Here is an 11,516-nt window from a genome sequence, read left to right as displayed (position 1 = left end):
AGGAAACAAGCGGCGGGTGCCGCAGCGGAGAGAGAGGGAGAGAGACCAGCAGAGCCCTGCTCCGCGTAGCAGGGAAGGAAGGTGCCGACTGCGAGAATCCAGAGAGATTTGCGGGAAGCAGAGGCAGAGACCAGCACAGGTAAGGAAAGTTTCCGTAAGAAAGCCGAAGCCGGAGGACAGAAACAACACAGCGTGTTAACCCAGAAGCAGGAAAACATCCAAAGGAGGGTTGCAACGCAGCGTTGTGCCGGAAGGCGGGGCCTAAAATATGACCGGCCGCACTGCGCTGCATCGCTGGAGACGCGGAAACAAAGAAGGGACTAAACACTACCTCTACGTCTCCAGCTCCAACGCGGAAGCAACCGCCAATCTCGGCTGCGGCCGGCCTGGCGGATGACAGTATGCCCCTCCCTGAATCGCAACCATCGCGGCTTCCCCCGGTGGAGGCGATGGAATTTGGCAAGCAAGCGAGGGGCATGTACCTGTGAAGCTGGCTCCCAGGAGTCCTCCGACTCAGGGTACCCCTTCCATGACAGGAGATATTCCGAACATCCTCGGTTATACCGAGAATCCCTCATGGCAGAAACTTCATACTCCTCCTGAGTGGAGGCAGGAGCCGGAGACTGCCGGAAGGGAGTCCGGGGATGTGGATCAGGGAAGTAGGCCTTGAGAAGACAGGAATGAAAAACAGGGTGAATGCGTTTAAGAGACGGGGAGAGTCTCAAGCGATAGGCCACAGGATAAACCCTAGAGAGAATAGAAAAAGGACCCAGGAAGTGAGGTGAAAGTTTGGAAGGTCTCGTCCACCTGGGAAGAAACCTGGTCGACAACCACACTTTGTCCCCTGGTTTCCAGGACGGGAACGCTCTTTGGTGTTTGTCAGCACTAGCGTTATTCTGTCTTCCAGGCTAAGCAAAGCGATGGACTGAGCCTCTTTAATATTCCTCAAAACCTCTTCTGCCGTCGGAGAATTCGAGAACAAAGGCACCTCCGAAATTAGGAATCTGGGATGGACCCTGTAGGTACAATAAAATGGGGAGAGACTTGTGGCAGAGTGCTTAGAGTTATTGTAAGAAAACTCTGCCGTAGGAAGTAGGGAGACCCAGTTGTCCTGATGTCTGGAAATGAAGCATTGCAGGTACTGCTCAAGAGTTGCGTTGAGTCGCTCCGTCTGGCCGTTGGATTGCGGATGGAAACCTGAAGAAAGAGCCCTTTCTATCCCCAGTAGGGTGCACAAGGCCGACCAGAACTTTGAGACATACTGACTCCCTCGATCCGAGATTATTCTGTCAGGTAAACCGTGTAATCTGAAAATGTCTCGGGCAAACACCTCTGCCATCTTGGTTGCGGTGGGGAGACCCGCTAAGGGGGAAAAATGAGCCAATTTAGAAAAGGCGTCCACCGTTACCATGATACAGGTACAAGCTTCGGATTCGGGAAGATCCACGATAAAATCAGTGGAAATGAGTCCCCACGGGCGAGTTGGCAACTCTACTTGGGTAAGGAGTCTGAGGGGTTTGCCTGAGGCATACTTGGTCCTGGCACAAATGGGACATGTTTTAACATAATCCAGCACCTCCCTTCTGATATTGGGCCAGAGGAACGACCTTGAGATTAGTTCAAGTGTTCTGTCGCCACTTCTGTGCCCTCCCATGCGGGAATCATGACACCATCTCAACACCTTGTTGCGTAGGGAACCTTCTGGGATGTACCACTTCCCCTTATAGAACACCCAGCCGTCCTTCATTTGAAAAGGGGAATCGGAGCGGAAGGAGAGATGGGGTATCTTCTGCATGACTGTGGCCTTAACCTCTTGGAGAAAAGAACCCACCGCGGCCAGTATCTGATTCCTGTGGAACATGGGCTCGACCTTGATTGTCGCTCTTTTAGTGTGGGAGTCCTTGCAAGACAAGGCATCAGCCAGACGATTGAGTGACCCAGGAATATAGGTGATCCGAAAGTCGTATTGCGAGAACAGGTATGCCCATCTTGCCTGTCTGGAGTTCGAACATTCCATCTCCTGTAAAGCCTTCAGATTTTTCTGATCCGTACGAATGAGGAATGGCTGTCTTGCCCCCATAAGGAGATGCCGCCATTCATCACAGGCCGACTTCATGTCAAGCAACTCTTTTTCGAGAACGGAGTAGTTGAGTTGGCTGGGTGAGAGCGTCTTAGATAGGTAGGCCACCGGGTGTTAAACTCCTTGAATAGTTTGAAGTAGCACAGCCCCAATGGCTATGGCGGATGCGTCCGTCTCCAGAATGAATGGTAGTGTCTGATCCGGATGTTGCAGAATCGGGGCCGAGCAAAAAAGGCTTTTGAGACTGCAGAAACTCTGATCCGCCGCGGCAGACCAAGAAAAAGGGTAGGCTTCTTTTTTAAGCAATCTGGTGATGGGAAACACCACCTCTGAAAAGTTTGTGATGTATCTCCTGTAGTAGTTTGCAAGTCCTAAGAACCGCTGCACTTCCCGGACAGAAGTGGGGGCTGGCCAATCCAGTATGGCATTCACCATATCTTGGTCCATGGCTATCCCTCTCTCAGACAGGACATAACCCAGGTATTGCACAGAAGGTTCAGCGAATCTGCATTTTTCTGCTTTAACGAGTAGATGATTCTTCCGAAGGCGTTCTAGTACCAGTCTGACCTGCTCAATGTGTTCGGTCATGTTAGGGGAGAACACCAAAATGTCATCCAGATAGATGACGACCGATATCATGAGCATGTCGGAAAACATTCTGTCCATAAACCTCTGGAATGCCGCTGGGGCATTCACCAATCCAAACGGCATAACTCGGTATTCAAACAATCCTAGAGGGGTCCGGAATGCGGTTTTCCACTCATCTCCTTCTGCGACTCGCAGCAGATGGTAGGCGTTCCGGAGATCCAGCTTGGTAAATACTTTGGCTCCCTGTACCACCTCAATGATGTCCGTGATGAGGGACATGGGATATCTATCACAAACAGTAACCTTGTTTAGGCCCCGGTAGTCTATACAGGGCCTAAGATCGGTAGAGTCTCTCTTCTTGATAAAGAATAGTGGTGCTCCAGCCGGCGATTTCGAGGGTTGAATCAGACCGTTCTCCAAATTGGTGTCTAAGTATTTCCGAAGAACCTGTCTCTCCGTCTGTGTGAGAGAGAACATCCGTCCGAATGGCACCAAAGCGTTGGCTTCCAGGTCGATGGTACAGTCTTCTGGCCGGTGAGGCGGCAATTTAGCGTGAATGTATTCCTGAAACACCTCTGCGAATCCTGAACAGAAGTTGGGTAAAGCATGAACTCCTATGTGATGGTTGGAAGAGATCTTAACCGGTTGGAGGTCTCCCCGACTTTCCAGTGAGAAACATTGGTTACGGCAATACGAAGAATCAAAACTTAGCTGATTCTCAGTCCAATTTATTCTGGGGTTATGCCGGAAGAGCCATGGGATACCGAAAATGATAGGAAAGTGGACAGCCCTAATGATGTCGAAACGTAAGACTTTCTTGTGATGGTCTATCGTCAAGGCTAGCTCCTCTGTGGTTTGGGTAATGGGGCCAGAGGATAAAGGGGACCCATCCACACCTTCAACCTTCTGACCCTCCTTCTGCTGTATCCGGCGTAGACCCACTCGGTCTGCCCACAGGGTGTCGACGAAGTTGCCCGCCGCACCGCAATCCAGTAGAGCTAGGGTCATAATTTGTCGGGGCGTCCAAGTCAAGAAGTACCGGAATCACCATAAGTCTGGAGTCGTCCTGCGACTCAGGTGAGGAAACCGAGAGGGAGACATAGGGACGAGAAGAAACGTTTGGAGACCCTCGGTCGTCTGCCCCTACTGACGCCGAGGGGGACCGTTTCCCGACCTCTTGCTTGGCAGTTCTGTGCAGTCCTTAAGAAGGTGTTGGTCCGAGCCACATTAGGCACACAGACCTTTCTCCCGTCTGCGATGTCTTTCAGCTGAGGTCAGGGGTGCTTGGGTGGTACCGATCTGCATCGGTTCATCCATCAGAGAGACTGTGGAACGCCCAGGGGAAGAGTGTGCAAGGGGTTCTGGAAGATAACCAAGGCCTTTTTGTTTGCGACGTTCAGCTCTCCTTTCTTGGAGGCGATATTCTATGTGAAGGGCCGCAGCAAGCAGATCCGCGAATGTGGGTGAACGAGGGGACCTCGCAAGCTCATCCTTAATTTCTTCCTTCAAACCCCTTCTGAAGATGGCGTATTGTGCGGATTTGGGCCATCCTGCTCCGGCCGGCAATGTTTTGAAGGTTGAGATCTAGGACAAGACATCCAGGGAGCCATGTTTGACGTCCAGCAAATCTTCACAAGCAGTAAACGATAATTCCGGGTGTTCAAATGTCTGTTTTAGTAAATCCTAAAACGCCGAGAAATCCTGTAAGATGGCGTTACCACTGGTCACTAGCGGAGTAACCCAGGATAGTGCGTTTCCTGTCATATTCGGAATCGGAAAGCCCACTCGGGCTTGATCAGTGGCAAAAGTGCGAGGGCGGAAGGTGAAATACACCATGCATGCTTCTAGAAACTCCTTCACCTTCATGGGAGAGCCATCAAATTTTCCGGAGGATAGTGCCATGGATGGCAATTCCGGGGGAGCGGGTTCTCTAGCGGAGACCATCTGTTTTAGCAGAGCGTTCTCGGTCTTTACCCCTTGTAGCTCCTGAGACATTGCTTGGAACGCCTTCCATAACTCTTGGACTTGATCCTCCGCCGACATCGTGATTCCTTTAGGCGTTGCAATCTGTGACCTAGTATGCACCCCGACCTCGGCCTCCCCAGTACACACACTCCCCTCACCTGAGCTGCTGGAAGTGTCAAGCTCTTGCAGGTGCCGTCTCGCAAGGTAGTCCTTCTGTTTCTTGGGAAGATGGTACTTGTCACGGAGGGAAGCCACAGTGACGGCTGTTTAAACAGCTGGCCCGTGACTCCCTTTCGGAATCAAGCCAGAAATCAGGGAAAAACCCCCAAAGGGGAAAAAACCCTGCAGTAGAGCCGTGACGCTCTTCAATCCAGATGTCAGTATGGACCGTTGGCAAAGGTCGAATCCGAGGCAGAGCACAGTGTCTGTAGCGAAGGGATAGTCCAGATGCCAGGAGTGCAGGAGTAGCAGAGTCCGGGAAGATACGACCAGTATGAGGCAGGAAGGAAGGCTGGACTTGGAAATGGTACCGCTGGATGAGGCAGAGGCCTCCAGGATAAGCTGAGAGGCCAGGAAAGGAGAGGGAAGGAGAATGGAGTAAGGAGGAGAAAAAAGGAAACAAGCGGCGGGTGCCGTAGCGGAGAGAGAGGGAGAGAGACCAGCAGAGCCCTGCTCCGCGTAGCAGGGAAGGAAGGTGCCGACTGCGAGAATCCAGAGAGAATTGCCGGAAGCAGAGGCACAGACCAGCACAGGTAAGGAAAGTTTCCAGAAGAAAGCCGAAGCCGGAGGACAGAAACAACACAGCATGTTAACCCGGAAGCAGGAAAACATCCAAAGGAGGGTTGCAACGCAGCGTCGTGCCGGAAGGCGGGGCCTAAAATACGACCGGCCGCACTGCGCTGCATCGCTGGAGATGCGGAAACAAAGAAGGGACTAAACCCTACCTCTGCGTCTCCAGCTCCAATGCGGAAGCAACCAACAATCTCGGCTGCGGCCGGCCTGGCGGATGACAGCCAGAGGGTGTGGCTTAGCCATCATTGCCAAATCCAACCTGAATGTAAGGTTTACAACACTGCCCACCTTAAAATCCTGCGAACTCCTGGCCGCTAAATTACCGATATCCCCATGCCAAACCCTAACTATCTACCTCATTTACAGGCCACCAGGGCCCTTAGGCCTATTCGAAGAGGAATTATCCAGCCTCTAAGCGAGCAATACAAAAAAATTATCCCAGATAATGATCCTTGGCGACCTCAACCTAGGTTTTAACGACCGTAATGACAAACAAGCGCAAACTATTGCTACCATGCTTGAAGGGCATGGCCTCACCCAAAAAGTTCTCACCCCCACCCATGACAAAGGGAAAATACTAGATTGGATAGCCACCTCCAACTGCCCTACTACTATCACCAAAATTACACCCCAGCCGTGGACTGACCACTCCCTCATCAATTTCAACTTAACACTTAACATGATGCCCAGAATTGAAAAAACAATGGCACCATCTGTTCCTACTAGATCCAGAAAAAACATCACACCAGACAATATCCTACCCCTGCTCCTCCCAACTATCAACGCCTTGCCATTCCATTCTGACCCAGACACGTTGGTTAAAATATACGACACCATGGCCATAGCCATGGACACCGTTGCCCCACTGAAAAACCGTAAAAGTAAACAACTATCCCACCTCAATACGTGGTTCACCCCCCATCTAAAAGAATTGAGATTGGAAAAAAGGAAGCTTGAAACTGTATGGCAACGCTCCCCTACAACTGAAAATGCACTTAAACTTAAACTATGCGCTACGAATTACAAGAAAGCTATCATTCAAGCTAAAAAAGAAGTCTATAATGACCGAATCTCCAAAGCATGCTCCAACACAAAGGAACTATTTGCAATTTTGTGAGAACTCCAATCTCCCATACCACCACCCAATAACGTACCCAAGACAAGCAATGGTGTACTAATATCCAAAATGCCCTCGCAAATAAAGTAAAACCATAACAATCAAAAATTGCTATAAAAAAGCCTTGCTCCCTCTTAGTGAAAATCCCAGTACACCCACGCCCTCGCGCAAACCTAGCCTAACACCCTTCAAATTCTCTAAAGTCTCCACTCATGAAACTGAAAAAATCATTGCCTCACTAAAACCTTCCAATTGCAAAGGCGATCACTGCCCGGCCCAGATAATCAAGGATGCTGCCAGAGACCTAGCCCCCTTCGTTACTAAACTCATCAATGCATCCTTCTCATCTAGCACCGTCCCAAGCAGCTTAAAAGAGTCTTGGGTTCTCCCCCTGCTTAAAAAACAAACCTTAGACCCCTCCAGCCCCACCAACTATAGGCCCATCACCACTGTCCCTTTCATCCTGAAGATAATTGACAGAGTGTCCTATCTCCAAATCCAAAAATATCTGGAGACTAATCAACTCCTCGGCACTCGTCAATCAGACTTCAGACCGCAGCAAGGCACTGAGACCGCTCTAATAGATCTGAAAGCCCAAATCGACGAGCTTAACGATAAAGGAAACACAGCTATGCTACTCCTCTTTGATCTTTCGGCGGCCTTTGACCTAGTGGACCATGCAGTACTCTGCAAACACCTAGCGTCAGCCGCCCACTTCTCAAGTGAAGCTATAGCCTGAGTCCAATCCTTTCTGGACAACAGAAGCATGCAAGTCTTCTCCACCTTAAACTCTGCAGACCCTATCCAGACAACATGTGGAGTCCCACAGGGCTCCTGTGTCTCACCAACGATGTACAATATCTTTACTAAACCTCTATTCGACAAATTGGACAGACTGGGTGTCACCTACACAAATTATGCAGACGACACCCAGATCCTCATCCCCCTTTCGGGCAATTTCACTACGGATACAGCTTTAGTAAACAAAATCTACACCCTCATTCAGGCATGGATAGCAACCCATGGCCTCTGCCTGAATGACGAAAAAACAGAGATCCTTATTCTAGGCTCACCCAATAATCTAAAAAAACTCGACCCCAACTACAGCTCCTTCAATATCGACGGTAACATAATCCCCGTCGCCAAAGAGGTGAAAACCCTTGGTTTCTATCTGGATTCCACTTTGTCCCTGAGGAAACAAGTGAACTCCCTGGCCTCATCCACCGCCTACACCGGTTATTTTTTTTAAAGCATGCAGGCCCTTCCTCTCACCAGCCAGCTGCATTATCCTATCCAACGCACTAATCCTCTCAAAACTGGATTACTGCAATGCACTTTATGCAGGCGCAAATAAAAACATCATCAATAAACTTCAAACCCTACAAAATAACGCGCTCAGAACGGCCCTGAATCTCCCAGCCAGAGAGCACATTTCGAATGTGCGTAGAAACTACAACTGGCTAAAAATCAGCGATAGGATCACCTTCAAAATTGTTACACTAACATTCAAATGTTTGCACAATGCAGCCCGCACCTACCTCAGGGATAGAATAATAAGAAAAACTGCTGCAAAACCAACCAGAACAGCCAACTCCTTCTGCCTTCAAACCCCCAGATTCCGACTAAAAAAACAGGAGGCAATAGCTTCCCTGTGCAAGCAGCTCAGTACTGGAACGCCCTACCAGTTGAACTAAGAAGGGACCAGCCTTACAACAGCTTCAGGCACCATAACCGCACCTGGCTTCAACGCAATGACTCCTGAAACTTATAACCCTGTGCATTGCGACCTGATGACATTGTACCCTCTACTCTCACATGCATAACATACATAATGTATTTACTGTATATAAGATGCTACCTTTACATGTAAAGAATGTATATAATGTAATTACTGCACACAATTTATGTTATCTGTATAGCTGCAACCTGTAACCAAGTTCTTAGCATTCTTGTTATTATGTGCGCCCAGCTACCCAAGGGTTTTCTGGCGCCCTATAAATAAACAAACAAACAAACAATTAATGGACATGGCTTTGCAGCGGATAAGATATGATATGGCCATGTGACGAAGGTGGGCAGAGAGAGATCTGTAGGATATTGCTACATCTGCTCTGTCATCCCCTTGCTTCTGGCATCCCTAGGGTGTTTATATCCCACAATGAATGCACATGGTTCTGCAGCGGATAACATATGGTTTGGCCATATGAGGAAGGTGGGCAGAGAGAGATCTGTAGGATATTGCTACATCTGCTCTCTCATCCCCTTGCTTCTGGCATCCCTAGGGTGTTTATATCCCACAATGAATGCACCTGGCTCTGCAGCGGATAACATATGGTATGGCCATATGAGGAAGGGGGGCACAGGTTCTGAGTCACATGTTGCGGGCTCTGCAGAACCATCAGATGAACATGGCGGCCCAGAACCCCGCAAACCAAGGGTCTGGCACCCCGGAACAAAGACAGGTAGAGAACCCCGACAACCCACCGGTTCCAGAGGAGGAAGCACGGGAGGAAAGGGGGTGCAAAGCCCTAGAGGAAGCTTCCATCCTCACCCGTGAAAGGCCCCTGGACACCTTGGAACCGGAACTAAAATCTCTTACCCCCGAAAATCTGCAACCAAGGGGACAGAGGGTGGGTAGGAGAAACAAAGAAATCAAAAAGACCCATTTTGTGGAGGAAGTCAGCGTCCTCCAGTTTGAAGGGGAAGAATCCTTAGAAGATTCTGGGAAGACAATCTTCTCCTTCAGGGATGGGGGAGTTCCTCCCAAAGATAAATGGGTCCTGAATGAAGACTGGGTGGGTGTGGGGACTGATTCAGAGTCACCCATCTCTGAACCCCAGAATTGTCATCCTGAGAACAAAATATTAATGGAGGGATCCTCCCCACAAACTGGTTCTAGTGACCACCACCAGGTAAAGGGGAACAGCACAAAGCTAAAGGGAAAAGGGGATTCCAAAATCCCACATATTGCAGGATGCCACATTTTTGTTCCCAGGCTCTGGCACAGAACACTGACCAAAATCCCACAGTGTCGGAGTCCAAAATAAAGAAATTGAACGCCCAGCTTGCCCAAAATGCTCATTACCTTTGCCCCTTGGAGGAGAAAGAAGGTAGATTCTACGCCCCCGTCCGAGTGCAAGGGCAATGTGCATTTTCAGCACTGGTGGATACTGGATCCCAGGCCACTCTTCTGTCCAGAAGGGCCTTTGAGCAGCTAAATTCAGGAAGGGGGGAGAGACACCAGAACCCTCTCACCCCTCTTCCTGGACAACTTCAGAACTTGGACGGGAATTAAATTCCTGTCGAGGGGACTGCAGAGCTGGAAATTAAAATTGGGTGAGATAAGGTGACACACCCGGTCATAGTCGTGAATGACATCCTTCGCAGGTTGTCTCCCCTAATAGACTGTGTGAACAAGGTCCTCTGGACTCAGACTAACCAACCAACAAAATTAAAAACAAAGTGTCAACCGTGTTAGATTAAATGGCACATGGCACATGGTTGAACAAAAATCTGATCACATTGAGTTTCATTTCCAAAATAATCAAATACCTGACATCAACCTTCCTTCCGGTTTCAAGTGGCATTCCACACTGGAAGGAAATACTTTGACATTTTATACCAAATCCCAATCTGAAAAATCCAAATCCTGTGGTCAAAAGTGATGAAAAACCAGCTCAAAGCTTAGCTGACATTCAGAAATCTAGAGAACATCTGTTCCTCCCTATTCAGCTAAATGATGGGAAGGAGTCTGTTCTCGCGTGTGCCCAAACAACGGAAAGAGCTTCATCAGTGAAGCCATGGAGGAAAAGCGCCCTGCGGGGGCCGGGTGCGCCCGGGCAGCGGTCCCGCGAGGGGATCCGCCGTTCCGGGCGACCGACCTGCCCGCCGTGTTGAATCCTCCGGGCGGACTGCACGGACCCCACCCGTTTACCTCTCGACGGTTTCACGCCCTCTTGAACTCTCTCTTCAAAGTTCTTTTCAACTTTCCCTTACGGTACTTGTTGGCTTTCGGTCTCGCGCCCGTATTTAGCCTTAGATGGAGTTTACCACCTGCTTTCCCAAGCAACCCGACTCCGAGAAGACCCGATCCCGGCGTGCCGGGGGCCGCTACCGGCCTAACACCGTCCACGGGGTGAGCCTCGATCAGAAGGACTTGGGCCCCCTGATCGACGCCGGGGAGTCGGTCTTCTGTATGCCACATTTCCCGCGCCCGCCGCCGGACGGGGATTCGGCGCTGGGCTCTTCCCTCTTCACTCGCCGTTACTGAGGGAATCCTGGTTAGTTTCTTTTCCTCCGCTTAGTAATATGCTTAAATTCAGCGGGTCGCCATGTCTGACCTGAGGTCGTAGTCGAGGGAGCCGCGTGAGCTCCGTGGGGCAGCACCGCCTCGGGCCCGGGGCCGTGCAGGGGTGGTTAGCCCCTGGCACAGCCCCGCGCCTTCCGGCAGCAGCCGATCGTGCGCTTTCCCGATCCGCTGAGGCCGAGGAGCCGCCTGGTCGCCGGGCCCACGCTCCGGGGCCGTCCCGCACCGGCAGCCGTGGGACACCACAGACAGCCACACGCGGCACGGCCCAGTGCCCCGGGGCGGGGGCGGAGGCGCGCCGGGCTTTTTCAAGGCCCGCCGCCACCTCCCGCCGCCGGGACCTGCGCGGCTGGGTCCAGAGGGATCCCGCGCCAGTGCTGATCGGGGTCTGACCTTAGGGGGACGAAGGGAACGGGGTCCCTGCGACAGCCCCAGCCGTCCCCCGGGGAGGGGACCCCGGGGTGATTGACGTTCAAGCGACCCTCAGACAGGCGTAGCCCCGGGAGGAACCCGGGGCCGCAAGGTGCGTTCGAAGTGTCGATGATCAATGTGTCCTGCAATTCACACTAATTCTCGCAGCTAGCTGCGTTCTTCATCGACGCGCGAGCCGAGTGATCCACCGCCAAGAGTCACAGGCAACTTTTTGTTTGGTTCCAGACGTCTGCCCG

At 51.0% G+C, this 11,516-nt stretch overlaps 1 protein-coding gene and 1 non-coding gene across 2 annotated transcripts; both read right to left on the bottom strand.

Annotated features, from left to right (window-relative positions):
* Positions 1-4,351: 4,351 nt before the first annotated feature.
* Positions 4,352-4,711, bottom strand: LOC138447937 (protein LDOC1-like). Its single transcript, XM_069604463.1, has one exon. The coding sequence runs from the start codon at positions 4,709-4,711 to the stop codon at positions 4,352-4,354; it is 360 nt and encodes a 119-aa protein (XP_069460564.1).
* Positions 4,712-11,325: 6,614 nt separating this feature from the next.
* Positions 11,326-11,479, bottom strand: LOC138448141 (5.8S ribosomal RNA). Its single transcript, XR_011259994.1, has one exon. It is a non-coding gene; the product is annotated as a 5.8S ribosomal RNA (ribosomal RNA).
* Positions 11,480-11,516: the final 37 nt, after the last annotated feature.

Source organism: Ambystoma mexicanum, chromosome 3q (genome assembly GCF_040938575.1).
Source record: "Ambystoma mexicanum isolate Mex_15411 chromosome 3q, UKY_AmexF1_1, whole genome shotgun sequence".
NCBI lineage: Eukaryota > Metazoa > Chordata > Amphibia > Caudata > Ambystomatidae > Ambystoma > Ambystoma mexicanum.
This window is presented reverse-complemented; position numbering and strand designations above follow the sequence as displayed.